Source organism: Dipodomys ordii, unplaced genomic scaffold, assembly GCF_000151885.1.
Source record: "Dipodomys ordii isolate 6190 unplaced genomic scaffold, Dord_2.0 Scaffold270, whole genome shotgun sequence".
In the NCBI taxonomy this organism is placed as follows: domain Eukaryota; kingdom Metazoa; phylum Chordata; class Mammalia; order Rodentia; family Heteromyidae; genus Dipodomys; species Dipodomys ordii.
The window spans coordinates 306,673-327,616 of NW_012267486.1; the positions used below are offsets into that span (position 1 = coordinate 306,673).

Genomic DNA, 20,944 nt, shown 5'->3' on the forward strand with positions numbered 1-20,944 from the left:
ATGCAAACCTCCGGAGAGGAAGAATTTTATGAGTTTTATAGCGTATATGTGTAAACATACTTTGGTGTTTAAGAATCTTTGATGGAAAATTGCTATTGGATTTATCATTTATCTCTGTTCATTTATATTTTAAAACTCATTTCACTGAAAAATAATTGCATATGTTTGTAGAAGACAATATGTGTATATATTAAGATATAACTGATGTAATATGCCATATTAATACCTTATGTATTTACCAATATACTATTAACATATATTTAATAATATAAAACATATTGATGTTAGTATATAAAATATATAACATATATGCAAAACATTAATATGGAACATAATTAATATATAAATTCATATTATTAATAATTGGTATAGGATAATATATCTATAATTATAATTATTTTATATTAATATAGTTATAAAATAATATTTTAGTATGTACTCACTATGGAGAGATCCAAATAAGCTAATAACAGTAATTCACACTCAGTAATTCATCAACTTTTTTTTTTTTTTGGGTCCGGTTGTAGGGCCTGAACTCTAGGCCTGGGCGCTGTGCCTCAGCTCTTCAGCTCAAGGCTAGCGCTCTACCACTTGAGCCACAGCGCCACTTCCGGCTTTTTTCTTTTTGCTTATGTGGTGCTGAGGAATCGAACCCAGGGCCTCAGGCATGCAAGGCAAGCACTCTACCACTGAGCCACCTTCCTAGCTCCTTCATCAACTTTTCTTTCTTTGAGTAGAATGCTGAAAATCTATTCTTGTTTGTGAAACCTTTCTGCATATAAAAATGTGACCAAAATAGGACTTGTTCTCTTCATTCCAAGTGATGTATATTTTATACCTAACAATTCACTTTTTAAAAACATTTTTAATTTAATAGTAATCACATGTTTTGGACAAATGGATTGATTTAAAGGTTAATAGAATATATTTATAGCTGAGAATAAACTCATAAGAAATAATTTTGGTTAATGTCACATTGTGATAGAATCAAGGTGTCCAGGAAGTGTATGGTTGTTATAGATTTCACATATTCTGATAGACATTAAAGCAGAAATATTGTTCAGTGCTATTCTGAACATCTAGGACAATTGACTTCATCCAATAATGGACTACATAGTGAAGACTCTTAACTCACAGTGGAGCCATTGAACTTCTCTACATTCAACTTGCCTCTCTGGGTATACTTGTTAAGCTTTCAACAAATACAGGATAAATGCTTTAGGTATGTATTGCAATATTTTACATAATTAATTCTTTCATTATCCTCTGGAAACTATTTAGCCTTGACTTAATTGATAAGTCAAAGGTGTCTTCTGTTTTCGGTTACTCTGTAGTCTGTTTGAAGACCTAGTGCTATATTACCAAGATCACTCTTTTAAAAGCTGATATTCCAAATTGTCTTGTTAAAAAGTCAACCCAGAACATACATATTAAGATGGAAAATCGGTATTTTTTCATAATTTTCTAAATTTATGTGGGTATTGTACTTAGCCACACAAATGCCTCCAGCTTTTCAACCTATTTTGAAAAGAGCCACCCATGCATTTTCACTTTATTGTCAGTGGACAAAACTAAATGCACTCTAGATATTGTTAATTTGGTATGTATTCATTCCACATGGTAAGGGCTTCCCCTATGACATTTCTATCATCCATAAGATGTGGTTGGGTTGGGAGGTCCAGTGGGTGTTTGTTCTTAAATAGTATACTTTGTTTCTATTTGACTTCAATTAGAAACAAATCACAAATATATTAAAACAGAAGAGTCCAAAGCAAAATAGCATAGGGAGTAAGAATATATGGATTTTATAATTTTGGGTAGTAATGGAATTTGAAATCAGACTGAAACTTACTAGGCAGGCACCCTCCCACTTCAATGATACCTTCAGCACACTATTTTCTTCATTTAGTTTTTTCATACATTTTAGCCTTGGACCATGATCTTCTCACTGCTGATTCCTGTGTAACCTAGGAGTATAGGCAGGTGTTTCCATGTTTGCTAGATTTTTGTGATTGTTTTTTCCTACAAAGGTCTAGTAACCTTTTATCAAGGAATTTCAGCATCCTTTTAAGAACCTGAATTAAATAATTGTAGAAACTTGCCATGATATCTTTTTATTAAATAAGAAAATAGCATGTAAAGGGTACCAGTGGTTCACACCTGTAATTCCAGGTGAGGATTGCGGTTCAAAGCCATTTGGGACAGGTAAGTCTGTGAGATTCTTATCTCCAATTAACCACCAGAAAACCATAAGTGGAGCTATGGCTCAAAGTGGTAGGGCACTAGCCTTGAACAAAAGAGCTCAGGGTCAGGGACAGTGTCTAGGCTCTGAGTTCAAGCCCCACGACTGACAAAAAAGTGCCACGTTTCTTCTCTTCCAGCATATCAGATAAAGCACAATATATGGCTAAAAATAGCTATATTGTAATTGGTAAAAACTGAAATCATGGATTTTATTCATCTTTACCTACTATGCTTTTCCTATACATGCATATCGGTGATGAAGGTTATTTTGTAAATACAGTAAGAAGATACACTTATTAATAATAAAACAACTATTATAATATAAGGTAGTGGAATTGTGTCCTCCAAAGCTATTAGTAAGTGAACTCGGAGTTACATAAGAATTGTGATCTCATGCTAGGTAATTCACTGCCTTGTGTTCAAGTGGAGTAGGCTGTGTGGCTATGCCAGGAAGGTGCATGATTTATGCCCTGGGATGGACCAAATGGGATGATGTGAGATTTCTTCATGTTACAAAGAATGGCATGCAACTTGAGATTAATGAATTGCTTCTGGAACTTTCCATTTAATCTTTTTTATACCATAATTGATCACGGAACCTTTCTTTGACCTCAGTTGACTCATAAAACACTTTACAAGGAAGGAATTATTATTATTATTATTAGTTTTTATTGACAGAAGAAAATGAAGTTCAAGTGGGTTGATGGGACCAATGGTCAGATTTTCATTCTTTTCCATTCAAATTTGATGGATGCTTGAATTTCTTTCAAGGATTACAAACTCTGTTACAAAGTAGGTAGTATTGATCAGCCCAATCTCTTGCTTTGTAAGCATCTGAAAATTTTCTTAATTTTAATTGCAGAGTTGCATGATATGCCTTCACATAAAAATAGTTGGAACTCAGACATTTGTATAGTCTACTTCTATCTAAGACTGAGTGGAATGAAGGAAATTAAAAGAAAAATACTTTCCCATTACCTTATGGAACACATTCAGGGTGCTCTGTGTGTGTGTGTGTGTGTGTGTGTGTGTGTGTGTGTGTGAATATACCACAATAAAACCCACTGAATGACATTTGACAAAGAAGTGTTGATAAAGCCACAGAAAATGAACAAGGTGGAAGGGTAAGTCAGTTCAGTATAGACTACATGTATGCATGGAAATAATACAAGGAAGCTCCCTTTATACTACAAATATATGTTAACTCTAAAATAAAATTGTAAAATAATTGCATTTACTATACAGTATGCAAAAAATGTACTATACAATTTGGATCTTTTCAAGTATAGTCTGTTTCCATAGTACACATGCTTCTATTGTGTTATATCACTACCTCTGATGATCCAACTTCCCACTTTGTAGCTACTAAATGTGTTACTGACAAAATTGGAATCTCTGTTGTAACAACAGTTAACGACATGCTATGGCTGTAGAAGCACAATTAATGATGAATAAGAGCAGCACCTTGGGAGCAGGAGACCTGGGACTACTTTTACTGTGACACTATCTCATTCCAGTAAGTTACTGGCTTCTACAATCAAGTTCATTCAGAGGATGTACATGCTATGTGATTCTACTCATGTTCATATAGTTACCTCAAATATTATTGTATTTTACTTGAACTAGAAGTCAAATTGGAAGAGTTTTGAGAGGTTAGGGGTAACTAGTAAATAATTTACTACATCTTGATACTCCCCTGCTCCTGTTAACACACATATTATCATGACCATGCAATATTCAAGCATTTATTCAAGTTCAGTTCAGTCATGTGGCTTCAGTTTTCTTAATTTCTTTTTTTACTACAATGTATACTTCTCACCACGACTGTATTCTCAAAATCAGTTAAATACAACTTATATTTTCCTTATTTTGGAAAGCATATTGGAATATGGATGAGTGAATGTGGGTCTATATAGATTATTCTTGAGTTTAATTGAAATCAATTGATTTAAAAAATATTTTTACTAACCACTGTGTTGGAAATGAACTATGTAACTTGAGGAGGGAGGGGGATTGAGAGGAAAAAACCTGGGAGAAAATGAGGGGAGCGGTGAGTGACACTGTTCAAAAAGAAATGTACTCAATACCTGACTTATTTAACTGCAATCCCTCTGTACATCACATTTCTTTTACTTAGTAGGTAATTTAAATGCACCTCATAAATGATGACAGCATGAAAGTGTTACAATAGGTTAATTGCAACCCAACAATCTTACAAACAAGGATTTTGGCATAAGAATTAGAAGCCATAGCCATTATTTTCCCTTGTGAATGATAACCTGCTTTCCTGACTTAGTGGGAACATTGAGAGCTTCTTTCATTTTATGTTATTAGATTAAACTGAATTTAATTCAGTGTTATGGAATTAAACTTTTAGAAGACCATAATTCAAGAAAGGTAATTATTTTTTACTATTACCATGCTAATCTCCCTCTGGACTTGGCATGAGAAACAACTGCTTTGGAGGGATTCTGTCAACTACACTGGTTGCCAGTGGTGCTTTAATAATAATACAGCCTGTCCCTGTCCCATAATGTCCACTTTAAAATATGACCACTAAAGGTTATTCTTCAACAAACAAAATGTTAAAGCAAAAATTTCAAAAGGCAGCTAAACATTCAGTCTATACAATATCATCTATCCAGTCCTCATACAAACAGTAAGCTAATTTGTCACCAAATATCCAAATTCAGTAGCAGCTGATTTTTTTATTTTAATGTTTTTAGTGTAAACGTGACATACGGTGGGGGTATAGTTACAGTAAAGTAATGGGTAAAGTAAATGGGTAAGTAAAGTAAGTAAACAATGGGAACATTTATTTTAGAACAATGTTAACCCCTCTCTCAATTTTTTATTTTATTTTATTTTATTTTTACTTCCTCCTGACACAGTGATTTACCTTCTTGTGTACCAAAGGGGGAAAAACCCTTCACAATTAAAGACAAATGCTACATTGTTCTTCTGCACTGTTCGGTTAAGAAAGCAGAAGTAATTGGGTTGTTGTGAGATGTGCTTATGGTAATGAAATACTCCAGAGGTTCAATTAGCCACTGCTAAGAAAGTTTGTCTGCAAACAGGGTATGTAGCATCATTGGGTAAGACTCCAGAGAACGGCATTGTTCAAAAGTGTTTATAAATCAGTGAAGATCTGTTGTCGCTGAGGGGCAGACATTTTTGAGCTTACAACTTTGCTTCGTTCTTTATGGACATACAGTCATTTGGAGTCCTGCACATGGAGTTATGTTCAATAAATTGATAGGTGAGATTTTTTAAAAAGAGGAAATCATATAAATGTGGAATCTTGGGATTAAATAGACTTTAAATTTATCATCATATACTAGGACTGTGGAAGGGAAAAAAAGGGGGAAGAGAATAAGAGTACAGAATGAAGCAGTGAATACTGGTAAAAATATATTGTAGGCATGAATAGGAATGTCATAATGAAACCCTATAGTGTATATAATTCCTATATTGCAATAAAAATGATATAATCACTCTCACATCCTTACCAATCTAAGTTTTCTTTTCTTTAGCCAATGAAACACTAAGGAAAATAGAATCAATCATAAATCTCACCTTAGAAGTAATATTTCATTGTCTTTCCTCCAATTTATATGTATTTAAACTGGTAAGAATCATACGTATCAAATATGCATTACAATTTCCCTTGTTTGATTTATTGTGAAAATACCGTACAGAGGTGTTACAATTACATGAGCAAGGTAATGTGTACATTTACTAACACAGCATAAGGCTTTTCCTATATTACAAAGATTTTAAAAAACATCTCTGTTAAAATCTACAGACCCTTTTAAGGGATGTGCTGTGTTTTACTCATTCATTTCTCTACTATGAGCATTATACAGTTTCTAGTATTCTCATTCCCTTATCACATTGATAAAAGTGTTATACGTTTTCTGTTTGAAAACAATTTCCTTTGGGTTTATTTCTAGAACTAGTTTTACGAAGTTAAATAAAAAAGACTAAATAATTTCCATTTCCTCATAGTTATTTTTAACTCACAGCTATTGCCCTACTTGATGTACTCTGGGCTTTTAATCTGTTTAGGAGGTGACTCAGAATGAGGGAATGCAATAAAGTAGCTATGGTTTCTATTCACAGATGTGTAAAGGAAAGATGTTCATCTTTGGTTCCTGACAACAACTTTGAAAGGAAAATGTCTTTATGGAATGAATCTCATTATAGCTACATTTTTCTCTATATTTTTTTGGGCAATTTAGGTCCTCAAATGATGATGAGTTTTTCTGAGTCTATGCACAAATAACATCTCACTAAGAGTAGTGGATGGGGGGTGCTAGTGGAGAAAGAGACCTAAGAATGTCCATAGCACATATTTAAAGAACTAGAGCTGACCATTTATTTCATGTATGGAGACAGAAAGGAATCTGTCAGGGGAGGGATTACTAATGGCATCTGGTAGAAATGTTTTACATTCACATATGAACATGCAATAGATACTGTGTTAGTAGTATTTAATATGTATGTGTGTTTGCAGGTATATGTATACACTTCTAGTACTGTAGTTATCTAGCTGTCTATTTTCTCTATATGCAATTTTTATTTAAACATTTTTTTAAATAAAGGCTTCTTTTGCCTACTAGATCATCTTGGGTTGAAAAACCTCCATAAAGCATAATGTTTGTGTGTGTGTGTATGTGTGTGTGTGTGTGTGTGTGTGTGTGTGTGTGTGTGTCTAATAACCCCACCTACTGAAGTGATAAATTTACTGACTTGAACTATGAGAAATAATGTTTGGAACATAATTCAGAAAGAATTAAGCACATCAAACTAACCAACATTTACTCAACAACATACACTTTCTTAGAAGTTATGAACACTTTCATGCTTTATAAATGATGTCAAGACTTTGAAATTACTTGCCTTTTCAAAAGTTCATTAATAATTCTCATGAAGTAAATAGTATGCATAAGTGACCAGAAGGAAATTAGTACTTGAACTCCTTAGAGGGTGGATGAGGGAAGCAGGTGTATTCTTGCACACAGATGGACATGAAAATGTGCCATGTGTGAGTTCTCCAGAGGTTTATTCATCACCTGAAGTAGATGACAGTATGGCTGAGACACTGCCCTCAGCACAGAGAGGGAAAAGACAAAAATAGCATCTGTGTTTTGACCCATGGCAGGAAGAGTCTGTCTCTAAATACTTAGGCATTTTCCTGCTCCTCGATGTCTTGACCATGTCTTTCTTTCCCAAACTTCTGGGTTCAAAAATGCAAATTCTGGAAGAGAGAACATTTTTTTTTTACTTGTATGCAGCCGCTAATGCTCCTAAAATACTTCTGGTTGTAATTTGAGAGAACACAGATGTGGAAGAGGATTCAGAAGAAGAGGAGACTGGAATGACTAGTGAAGTAAGATGGAAACAGAAGGAAAATCCTTATCTCTTGGAAGATAGCTCAGTAACTCCGCTATAAATTATACAAGGAATACTATATACTACCATATATATATATATATATATATATATACATACTACCATATATATGTATACTGTGTGTGAGTGTGTGTTTGTGTGTGTGTGTGTGTCTCAGTAATAGTGCCTGAACTCTGGGTTTGGATGCTGTCCCTCAGCTCTTCAGCTCAAGGCTAGCGCTCTACCACTTGAGTCACAGCGCCACTTCTGGCTTTTTTGCTTATATGGTGCTGAGGAATCGAACCCAGGACCTCATGCATGCAAGGCAAGCACTCTACCACGGAACCACCTTTCCAGCCCCAGATATTTTATGGGAGATAAATACAACAAGGTCTATGGAGGGACAGAAAACATCATGGGGGGAAGTTGGATATAAATAATTGAAGCAGTTATGGAGTAAGGAAGGCTATGAATTTGCTTCACAGTTACAGAGACTATCTTCTGTCTGTCCTTTGAAATCCAGCCTATCATCCTATCATGGCTAATGATCATGTTTCCTCATCTTTCTATACAGATGATTCTGGCCTCGGTAAGGTTTCAGTTCCTGAATGGATCACTTCATGCCTCCAAATAACGTGACAGAATTTATCCTCTTGGGTCTCACACAGAACCCACACTGGCAGAAAATACTCTTCATTGTCTTTTCATTCATCTTCTTATTCACTGTGCTGGCCAATCTATTCATTGTCACCACCATCTCCCTCAGCCCCTCTCTCTCCGCTCCCATGTACTTCTTTCTCACTTACCTGTCCTTCATCGATGCCTCCTACACCTCTGTCACCACCCCTAAAATGCTTGTGGACCTGCTCTACCAGAGGAGAACCATCTCTCTGGGTGGCTGCCTGACTCAGCTCTTCGTGGAGCATCTCCTGGGCGGCTCAGAGATCATCCTGCTTATTGTCATGGCCTATGACCGCTACGTGGCCATATGCAAGCCCCTCCACTACATGACCATCATGAGGCCGGGCTTATGTCGTCTCTTGGTAGTGGTAGCCTGGCTAGGAGGGGTTCTGCATGCCACCGTGCAAATTCTCTTCATGACTCACCTGCCCTTCTGTGGCCCCAATGTCATTGACCACTTCATGTGTGATCTCTTCCCTCTGTTGAAACTCGCCTGCAGAGACACCTACAGGCTGGGGATGGTGGTGGCGGCCAATAGCGGGGCCATGTGCTTGCTCATCTTTTCCATGTTACTTGTCTCCTACATAGTCATCTTGGGCTCCCTGAAATCCCACAGCTCTGAGGGCAGGCGCAAAGCCCTCTCCACGTGCGCCTCCCACTTTACGGTGGTCGTTCTCTTTTTTGTGCCTTGCATCTTCACCTACATGCGCCCCGTGGCCACCTACCCCGTGGACAAGCTGGTGACTGTGTTCTTTGCCATTCTCACCCCCATGTTGAATCCTATCATTTACACAGTGAGGAACACAGAGGTGAAAAATGCCATGAGGAGTCTGTGGAAGAGGAGAGGAATGTGGCCTGTTTAGACAGGCAAGGAGGTGGCCGTGTACATAAATTGTGGGGAAGTGTGCAAGCGAACTAATGATTGTTCACAGAACAGTGTCGAGACACTCAGAACTAAACCCCAGAGACTAACATGTTTTGAACAGAGAGACTAGACCTCTGCACAGCTTTTAATGTGCTTTATTAAGTGCTCAATGCTCATATGCATAGATTCTGGATTTTTCACTGGAAAGATTTATAAAAAGACTGTCCTTGGAGAATTCTAGAGAATGAGTTTTCTCCAGAGTCATACTGTTGATTGCCTAAGTTCTTCATGTATGTGATAAATTAGCTTTTCCTTAGAACTTTGATCTCTATGTATTTAAAAAATATTTATTGGCCTCTAACAAAATTAGAAAAGAGGCTCTACAAGTTAGGAAAGAATCAGATCAGCCCAGGTTGTTAACAAGGGATGAATGATGAAAATGGTCAGATGTGTGCATGTACACACACACACACACACACACACACACACACAAACACACATCAGAGTATTATTCAGCCATAAAGAGGGGTGAGAAATAATGTCATTTGCAGGAAAATGGGTACAATAGGCTATCACTATATAAATAAAATGAGCCAGGCTTAGAAAGACAACTGCACTATAGATCTTTGCTATCCCTGGCTATATGGTTCCAAGGATACTACCGTTGAAGGGAAAACTATGACTGCTTAAGATACATCAAGTTCACTACTGCATTTCATTTTCACAGCAATGCCATGCTGATAAACTTCCTCTACTGCCCTTTAGAGAATCTAAGCTGCTTGCTGTTCCACTTAAGTAAGGACATTGCATTTGCTTTGCTTTGGGGGGCACCATTTGCTCTGTGGGAGACATAATTTCATAACATTCACATATAGGGTAGGGAAATGCCTGAGCTGCTCACACAATGATTTACACTTGTTGATGTTAACACAGAACTGATAGAAAGTTCATCTGCCTCAATTGAGTTGTGTAATGGGATTTAAGGTTGTTATTTTTTAATTAAAATTATTTCTGGACTGTTCATGGTCAAAACCATGTGTAGAAAAATCCACAGATAAAATGAGCTCTCATTGTATTACATGTTTTCTCTCATATGTGAAATCTTAGTTTTATAAAAAAAAAAGCTTGAAAATCTCAGAGGGATAGGTGGGGAAAAAGAGGAAGGGTGAACAAGAAATGTTAATATCAGTGATGAATATGACCAAAGAACATAATACATATGCATTCAAAAGTCACAGTAAGTATCAAAGATGGGGAGGGTGGTGGGGGGATGGTAGAGCAGGGCTGGTAAGGGGAAACAAAGGAGGAGGCAGCAATGCTTGATAAGAAATGTACTCATTACCTTGCTCATGTAATTGTAACCCTTCTGTATGGTATTTTCACAATAAAAACTTATTAATAATAAATTTTAAAAAGAATTCACCACCACCACCACAACAACAATAATAATAAAGTCACAGTAAAACCAATAAATTTGTGATAATGTGTACTAATAAAATAGAAGCAACAAATTCTCAGATGGATACATGGAGGGTAGGCACTAGGAAAGTGAATGATCACTATTGATTTTTTTTTAGTTCGCATTTTGGGGCACCATGAATGTATATAAAATGGGAGACATGCAAAAGGAAGAATAGCAGAAGCAATCTATAAACTATCTTTGAGTTTTCTTCTTGGAACAAAAATAGGCCAAATATTTTGAAAGTCCTCTAAATCTGCTTCTATTTTTCTTTTCTTTTTTGTTGTGTTTTTGGGGGGTAGGAGAGGGACCTTTATTTGCTAATATCTTTACTTGCTAGGCAAGCACTTTACCACTTAAACCATGCCTCTAGTTCTATTTGCTTGAGATTATTATTGTTTTCTTTTCAGATAGTGTTTTAACATCTTGTCCAGGGCCACTCTCATACTGAGACCCAGCTCCTGTTTAGTTGAGGTGATTGACATAAACCTCTATATCTTGCCTATTTGTTGAGTTGGGACTTCAGCATTTTTTTCCTGTCTGGCATTGAACTATGAACCTTCTTCTCTTCATCCCTGGAGTATCAGAGATTACATGTATGGTCTATCATGCCCTGCCTGTTCCTATTTTTTTGTGACTCACATTTTTAAAATAGAAATATATTTCCTTGTTTACTAATTCTCCAGGAAACTTTTTTTCAAAGATACATTTAACCTTATAATAATCTTTAATAATACCATAGTAGTCTTCAATAATAAAATCATCTTTCAACAATAAATTTAATCTTTTACTTAAACTTAAAGGACAGAACACCTTGATGTAGGGTACTTGCTAATTGGCCAAGAGAAGTACTATTTCCTTTCTTTCATCTATATGATCAGACATATGGAACATAGTATAACCATTCCATTACCAAAGAGCAGAGCTCAGCTGTGGAGCTGATTGAATGAAGCATACTTCATTGCTGAAGAGCCATCAACTTGGCCCAGTTTCAGTGGAGCTCTGCTGTCCCTGGGGAAACCTTATCACAGCAGAGGTGGATGGGAATTGGCTGGTGCATTGATTAGTGGAGACAGTGTTGCAGAGGGATGCAACCAGAATGATGCAAGTGTGCACAGCTGGTAGGTGGTGCTGTGTCCTGTTTTACCGCAGGTCCCTTTCTCAATGAGTATCTCATTAAGGTGCTTCTCTTAAAATGCAAAGTGGAAAATGTTTACAAATTATAAACTCCCTCTACTGCCAAATATGGCACAGAACTATTGATGATTCTGTCATCAGATTTACTATTGGCTATCTTGGTAGGCAACTTTGCCTATTTAGAGGAAATTTCAGTTTCAATCACAGGTTTGTTTCCTGTGTAAGCCTTTGGACATTGAGAGTATCTCTTTTTAATTTTAAAATCACTAGAAATGTTACTTCGATCAAAAGAACTCCTTCTTGAATGACTGTACTATTTCCTGGGTAGGTTCTGACTTGTTTTAGAAGTTATGCTTCCTAGATCTCCTAAAGAAGAAAAATCACGTGTCATCTGGGACTAGCTCTCTGGTCGTCTTGAAATGGCTGTAAATTGTTTTTCTGAGCAGTATTTGTTTTTTATTTATTAATACCATCAGGTTGCTATCTGTGAATACTACACTGAGATTTGAAAGTGGCCTTAAATTTTTACTTGAATACTGATTTTGAGGCTGTTGAAATAATTGAATCATTCAATATATTCACCATTAATTATATTTTAAACCTACCAGGAATTTACTGACTTGATTCATTTATGTATATGAATTATTGTCTCAGGATGAAGACCCTATGGCTACCAAGAATTTGTAGTTTCATGTGCTTCAGTTTCTTTTGGCAAGTTATCCACAATTAATACTAGAAGGAGGATCTGATGGCAGTGACTCAACACTAAATTAAAAACACAAGGTATGTTTCGCTCTTGCATTTCGTTACATATGTCTAAGACTGGAAATGGTAAAGATGGGCAAAAGGGGATTTGGGTCTAGAATGCGAAAGGAATAGCAGCCAGGGTCTGCTAGTGCCACGCTCATTTCTGGTGCTAAAAAGCTGACCCTGGCATTGTGGGGGTCAAAAGGTTCTGTGAAGTTTACCTTCAAAGAATTCAAATGTACAGATTGAAATAAGTGAGTAGGATGTATCCAATACAGCATTAAAAATTTAAAGCAAAGTGATAAATTAGGCTTGGTTAAGCATCCCCATAAAAAGATAAGACCAATGTGAATGTTTTAAAAAATGAACAGAGAAGACATTTGTGATTGGTAATATGCAATCTCTACAGGTGAGTGTCACACAGATCCAGGATGACAGTGGTGGGGGGGGCAGGGGGAAGGAGTGGAGGGTGGAGACAGATAGTAAAGGTCTGTTAACTAGCGTATAATCAGAGGGAAGCATATGGAATGGGAAGTTGTCACAATGAAAATTCGAATCATACTCTCCAGACAATGTATACCCAATGTTTCCTTTATCCTCAGGAAACTCTGAAGCTAGACAATATTCTCAGATGATCAAGAGACTAGAGGTTAGGAGCCTGTACAGTGAACTCACTCACACACCCACTAATCAAGTTTTAAGACTTCTCCATACATTATTCGCTTCATCTAAAAATCAAGATAACAGTTCCCATCTTGTATATTTGTGTGTGAATTAAGAGAAAATCATGAGGTCATAACAAGCACTTACTGAGTTTGATTTCGATTGCGTGGTTTGTTTCTGTTTGTGTTCAGTAAATAGCCTTCTGGATAAAGAATTAATTAGCGCTACCTCTTCAGAACTAAGAATCCTGTCTTTTGTCTGCAACAGCCTTAGATATGTGCTCTGGTGGTAAAAGAATGGTTTCACTGTCAGGAAGGGAGATGTACCAAAAAGAGGATTCATTAATATTGGAGAGGGTTTTCAATTTCAGGCTGAGTTGATGGGATGTCAAATGGTACAGTAATAGGTACAGTAATGATAAAATTATCTCCCTGGAGTGTAATGATAATGAAATTATATCATGAAAGAAAATATGTCATTAGTATTACACTGGTGATATCAACATAGATAAACAATACGGATTATTATTAGTGTTAATGGACCCTGGAAAATCTACGTTTGAATTTGGCATTAATGTTTAATAGCTTTGTTATCACTTTTTCACCCTGTTAAGCCTCAGAATTGAATCTCTAAGAGGAAAAATATACCTCATAGCATCATCCTCTACAAGAAACAAGCATAATAATAAAACAATAATGTAGATAATAATGACATTTTAGAAAGTAAACATGGGTGGAAAGGTAAATCATTAAAAAATGGAGTTTTGGATATGAATTGTCTTATAGCTCTTCAATTAGCACACTAGAACTGTTTGAAACATGCATAATATTTTTGAAGCTATTAGATGTATCTATTGATAAATGAAAGAATCTACCTTTCAATGATCAAAAAGCTGAAGTTGAGGTCTTATCTAGGACGTTTATTGGGGAAAACAGAATGGAGGCATTGGGGAGAATGAGACCGATGTCATTCCAAGGTCATATTAAGGTGACCATTTTCTAGTGGTCAAAAATTTCCCCAATGCAAGAATCACATCGTATTTCAAGTGCCACAAACTGGGAAAGCACTGTGAAGGAAAAGTTAGTGAGAGGTAAAGTTGCTGTGAGGACTGGGACTTGGAAGGGGGAGGGTGAAGCTGCCACGAGGCTTATTGTAGTTGATGTGAGCAACAGCTGGATGAAAGAAAAGTTAAGAGTACAACAGTGTCAAAAAATGGTCCAGCCTACCCAATCATTACTAATCAAAAATGCTATTCTTTTTGCAGATTTCCCAAGACAGCGTGCATTTGGGTAGCAAACCACAAATGGAAAATGCACACAATGTGACTGAATTCATTCTGCTGGGTATCACAAAGAATTCAGAGCTGGGGAAAGCCCTCTCTGCTCTGTTTCTCCTCATGTACACGGCCACGGTACTGGGAAACCTACTCATTGTGGTCACCATAGCTGTAAGCCCTAGTCTGCAGTCACCCATGTTTTTCTTCCTTACTTCCTTAGCCCTCATGGATGTCACCTACTCCTCAGTAATTACCCCCAAGTTGATTGTCAATTCCCTGTCTGAGAGAACGACCATCTCCTTTAGAGGTTGCATGACCCAGCTCTTCGCGGAACATTTCTTTGGTGGTGTAGGGATCATCCTTCTCATCGTGATGGCCTATGACCGCTACGTGGCCATCTGCAAACCCTTACACTACATGACCATCATGAGTCCTCGAGTGTGTTATCTGCTGGTGGCCGGGGCCTGGGTGGGAGCATGGCTCCATGCCACAATCCAGCTTCTTTTCATGTATCAAATTCCTTTCTGTGGCCCCAATATCATTGATCATTTTATGTGTGACTTGTTTCCATTGTTGAAACTGGCCTGCATGGACACTCACATCTTGGGTCTCTTGGTCATCCTCAACAGTGGGGTGATGTGTACAGCCCTCTTCCTTATCCTCATTGCTTCCTATGTGGTGATCCTCTGCTCCCTGAAGGCTTACAGCTCTGAAGGGAGGCGCAGAGCCCTCTCGACGTGCAGCTCCCACTTCACAGTGGTCGTCTTGTTCTTTGTGCCCTGTGTGTTCTTGTACATGAGGCCTGTGGTCACTTACCCCATAGACAAGGCAATGGCTGTGTCCTTTACTGTGGTGGAACCGATGTTAAATCCTCTGATCTACACCTTGAGGAATGCAGATGTGAAAAGGGCCCTGAGAAAATTCTGGATGAAACATAGGACTGTGGGCAGTCACTAATTTACATGCCAGTGAACCAATCTTTCCTATGAATCCAGGGGAAGCTTACCTTCTCTGATGGCTTCAACCCATTGGGCTCACAGCCGTCCATGGCAACTTTTAAGAACAAAACAAGTCAATTCATCACAGCATTCTGACTAACCAGATGACTTCCTATGTCAGCAAAACTTTTCATTCTACGAACTCTCACATGGCTCTAAGCATACTTCAAAAATATATTATAAATATGTGTATATATCTGTGTATATAATATATGTGTATATGTGTGTATCTGCCTGTGCCTAGTTTATGGTTGTTCCTTAATTTTCTTTTCTCTCTGATGGAATGCTGTCTCTCAGAGGATTTCCCCGACTAATTTCGTGTCATTGTTGTACACTTGCAGATGAACCTCTTCTTGAAAAGGGGAGAGAAAGAGAGAGACAGAGATAGAGAAGGAGAGAGAGATTTCCTGATGGTTCCAGTCACTCCCTTTTGTTATTTTCTACCTCTACACCATCTAAATTATTTTCTTACAATTTATGATCACAAATTATACTGCAAAATATTCCTTGACTTTTGTATTCCTCACTCCCCAAAATTATAGTTCTTGTCAAAGTAGGGATTGTAGTTATTCATTCATGCCAGATCTCCTCCAGTGGCCAAAAAACAAAAACAAAAACAAAACCTAGTCACTTAGTATGTGTTTGAGAAACATTCATAGGGATTTGTAGCCTTAGAATATTTTCAGAGAATTATAAAGGAAGAAGAGGAGAGAAGAAATATAAACACATTCCAGGAATTACAATTTTTGCTCAGGTGGAACACTGCCAAGTATTCTTTTAGGAAGCAATCTCATTTTCTTATGTGTGACATTTATGTATTTATTTACTTATAGTTTTAAATTTTTTATTATAAAGGTGATGCACACGGGGGTTACAGTTGTATAAGTCATATATTGAGTATCTTTCTTTTTGAACCGTGTCACTCCCTTTGTCAATCTCTCCCAGTTTCTCCCCTTCTAATCCCCATCTCTGCCCAGGTTGTATAGTTCATTCCAAAAATAGTGTCTAGTGAGTATCACTACTGAATTGGTTCATCCTCTGTCCCAACAATTCTGTGTTTCCCCTTCCCCTCTCCACGTCAGATAAACTGGTATATAAGACAAAGGGTACAGCAATCAAAAACAATGACAAAAGGGAATAAATTATTATAGGGGAAGAGGGGAACTGCAAACAGTAAAATAAAAACCTCTTGTTTCCATTTCTTGGAGTTAAGAGAGGCTACCACCCTACCAAAATTTTCAATGACCCCTTGTGGTATATCCTGTAATCCCAGCTACTCCTGGGTAGACACAGAGGCAGGAGCATGAGGAGTGTTAAGCCATCTCAGGCAAAATTGTGAGGAGTAGTCTCAGAAGAAACATAAAAATAAGTTCTGAGGAATGTAGCTCAAGGGATATAGCACTTGTCTAGTGTTAGCATAAGAAGCCCTGGGTTCAATCCTGAGTGCTATGTATACACAAATATTGTATCTTGAAATTATGCATTTACTATGGGATGAGAACACTACACAGACCTATTTTTTATTACTTTGGGGAATAATTTTGACAATTTATGTGAAATTTGGGTTTTCAAATGCAAAGGATATTTATTCTCCATGATTCTACTGTTTTTTTTTCTTAAAGCAGAAGGATATTGATAACCTAAGGGAAAGCAAACTTATAAGCAGTTTATTAACATTCTGCTTTCTTATTAAAATAAGTATGGGTGTTATTTGTGATGTTAATTATTACAGGATCAGTTGCAGTGTTTAGAGCAATTTTTAAATAATTACTTTTATTTATAAATAAATTATCTATGTTCAGTGGGTATCTATTTTACTAATCTCCAGAACATTCATTCATTCATTCATCCATTGAAGAGTATGTTTTTATATGAAACTTCCTATACCCTTCTGGGAGCTGGGTTTGCAGTGAGTGGTGAATGAAGCATGATCTCTTCCTTTTGCTTTGGAACTTATATTTTACTGCAGGAGACAACTTACAAACTGAAAACTAGAGACTCATACAGCAGTAGCTGGTTCTCAGAAAACTGCAGTAGAATAGAGGATGGCAAACTAGGAGACTCAATCTAGGCAGAGGGGGCTGGGTTTCAGTGGGAGAATTTGTAAATGGAGATATTTCAATGATGGGACAGAACCATCCATGAGCGTGTCAAGAGGAAGAAGGCTCAAGGTAAAAGAGAGACAGGTCTGTTCAGAAAGGAGCCTAAAGTAAAGATGGTGCACACTGTCAGTGCACAGGATTGCTATAAGAGGATGCGTGGTGGGATGGGATAGGAAGGCTGAGTGAAGGAAGCTCTGTTCAGGGAATATGTTCCAGGTTTGCAAAGGGCATAGACACCTATCTGACTCCATTAGAACAGGATTAAAATTGGATTCCTACATGGACTTCTCAATGCCTTCAGGAATCCCATTAAACATCTCAACTCATGGCTAGATTGATAAGGGAACACAATCTTTGTTTTCCCATAACTGCATTCTAGAGTCAAGTACCTGAATTCATTTCATGTTTTTTTTAACCCTGCCTATGTTAAGCATGAAGAAAATGACCTTCATCGTGTGATAATTTTGGGCTTTGTAAAACTGAATACAGACCATTAAAAATTAAGTCATTTACAAAACTAAGGAAGTGAAAGGAACATGAGATGCTTAGTTCTAAATATTTATAGGCTGCTTGATGAATTTGAGTGTCAAATTGTAGGTCCAGGGCTTTCATTTCTACACATAGGTAAGAACTATTCTGCTACCTATAATGAAATTATTAAATTACTAATGATCTGGTAGATTCCAGTGGTTCTTCTCTTTTTTCTCTGAAAGCCTTGAATTAATTCATGCTGAGTAGTTTTGTTCATTACGCACATTCTTTGCAGAATTTCTTCTTAGTATGGCCTGCTCTAAGACTCAAGCTCAGCACAGCACTCAGAAATGTCTTTCAAACTCTAAGTCAGATTATATCATCTCTCCAAATCATTTAGAGTAGAAGCTAAACCCTTACAATTACTCAAGTTCTGACAGCTGGGTTCTGGCTACCCAGTTACCTCCCTGATCTCTCAGTGGGACATTTCCATTCATGCTGCTGCCTCTCTGGTCCTGTTATTTACCAAGAATGTTCTTACCACAGAGCTTTTGCTCCATAGACTAGACTACGTTCCCCTGTTATCTGTACAACTAAATCACTACATGTTAAAAGAATGGAAGAACCGATACTTTAAGCAGTTCTGACCTCAGACTTGACTATATGAGGGACTGTTCTTGACTCCAAACCCTGGATTATATTGAAAATTTTAAGTTTTCTTTCAGTGTCAGGGACTGGGCAGTGCCTCCACACAGGTTATTCTAGCCAAGACTTGACTGAATGGATTTCATCCCAGATTATCCCCTCTGCAGTTTTTCCAATGTAACATCCTACTCATGAGGTCAACCAGATGTCTTCAGAGCTTCTAGCTACTGTACCTAAGATATACCAGGCTCTGTAGCCAAATAATATCATTGAAAGAGTTCAGCTTAATCATGCAAATGGCTCCAATAGGCTAGTTCATCATTTTTTTCCATAAGGTTACATTACATTGGTTACTAGAATTCTATAAGCATATAGATTTAGGGTAACATATGAAAAGTTCAGTGTTCTGCTTATCAATGGGCTCTGAATGACTTCTGATTTTGACCATGTGCGTGAGCTCCTCATGAGCTTTTTCACCTACCAATGATTGAAATGCTAGGGCTTATAGACCTGCAGTTGGTGGGGTGGTCACAGCATGTTTTATCCTTTGTGTCCTTCCTGCTGGCACCCAGGGAGGTCACTCCTTCATGGTCATAATCTCCATGCTGAATTGCCATGTAGTTTTGTAGGAATAGTGCACTTACCACCTTCAAGATCTCTCAAGGACATTTTACTATGATGCTGACTTGCCTGGAGTTCCTGCCTTGTCTTGCTGCAATTGGATAGGACGATTTTACATAACCTTGTGTTGGTCTTAAACCATGGTCATGACAAGCCTGAACTGCACATATGGGGAAGTTTTCAGTATTGGTGGACAAATCTTTTTTTCTGTTCTCCTGGGTGTGGTAGCATTGTGTGGAAGGCAATAATGTAGACAATGGCAGAAGGCAACTCATTTTTGGAATGATGCAGTGCTTATGGCAAATAGTTTAAGGGATGTCCTGGCCAGAAGCTGTGTAGTTCTGGACTTCAGTTATAAAACCCGTCAATTTGACAGGACCAGTTAAAGAATGACTGTTCCCATTTTCTTGTATTAGCTTGTCATCAGTTTGGTAGGCATGATAATTATTAAGTGAGTGTCTGTGAGAGTGAGAAGAAGCCAGCACACACAGGAAATCTGGTAAATTGTGCAGTATAAAGAAAAGTGGTTTAAAATGGAGTGGAGCCCAAGCCCAGAGTTCAAGCCTCATGACTGACCAAAAAATTGGAGTGGAACAATTTATACAGAGATACCATTTCAATGGTTGAACAGAGCATTCTAAGATGACTATAGATGACTAGACTGTATGAAGACTGGTTAAATCGTTCAATGTTGCAACTTAGCTGGGTTTGTGTCTGTTCATACACTACAGAAAACATGACAGTTTGGTCAATATGTAAGTGTTTCTACATGTAAATGTAAATGTTATTCTTTAGATAATGCCATACTTCTCCTAAACAATATATGTTCCTTTCTGGATTGATGCCACCTTATCCTAGAACTCTGCTCTTAACTCAGTCTTATCTTGAATCCTGCAAAGAGAAACATTCCCATCATTGTGCACAGCATCCTATTCCTGGACATGACAGGAAATGAAATAATCTCTCAATAGAAATGTAGGAGAAGTTTAAAAGGAAAAAAATAAACCCTTTAATTGTTTGGGGACATCCAAGTTTGGTAGACACTTGAGTAAGGGAACATTCACACATAATTATGTCTTAGACATCACACTGATGGAAAATTTCCAAGTCCTGGGGTGGGTGTGGCTAACAGGTTCATGAACTCTCCGGGAAACCTTTTTAAATTCTAGCAGGAAGTCAAAGAAGAAACTTTGGGCTTCTTCAGTTTGTGTTTCTGAGTCCAGGCTGAATACATCCCTTGAATAGCAGTGCAAACATTAACAGAGATGCTCACTGTCCTTGTCTGAGATGAGAAGGAAGACATGGAAATACCTTTCACAGTGTGGCCAGACACAGAATGGACTTTTCTCAGCAGAAAGTAGGTGATTGCCATCATTTGTATTTTAAGGAAAGAATATATGCTGGGTTACATATTTGTGCATTTTTTGACACAATGTTAAAATATGACTCAGTGCTTAACAGTGTGGGTATGATATTCAAGTAACTCATACTACGCTTGAGCCTTTCAATAACTCCAAGCACCGGGGCTCATTATATAATCTTCTGGCCTTAAGACTCTTCGTCATATGTAATGGGAATTTATTTATTAAAGATCAAGATATAGATTTTTTTCATCAAGATCAATATTTGTAGCGATTGTTT

The 20,944-nt window shown here is 37.3% G+C and overlaps 2 protein-coding genes across 2 annotated transcripts; both read left to right on the forward strand.

Annotated features, from left to right (window-relative positions):
* The first annotated feature begins 8,246 nt into the window (after nt 1-8,246).
* LOC106001162 (olfactory receptor 140-like) lies at nt 8,247-9,182 on the forward strand. Its single transcript, XM_013036293.1, has one exon. It carries the CDS (start codon nt 8,247-8,249, stop codon nt 9,180-9,182), a length of 936 nt encoding a protein of 311 aa, XP_012891747.1.
* A 5,311-nt stretch (nt 9,183-14,493) lies between these two features.
* LOC106001139 (olfactory receptor 4C6) lies at nt 14,494-15,423 on the forward strand. The gene has a single exon (XM_013036268.1). It carries the CDS (start codon nt 14,494-14,496, stop codon nt 15,421-15,423), a length of 930 nt encoding a protein of 309 aa, XP_012891722.1.
* The last annotated feature ends 5,521 nt before the right edge of the window (nt 15,424-20,944 follow it).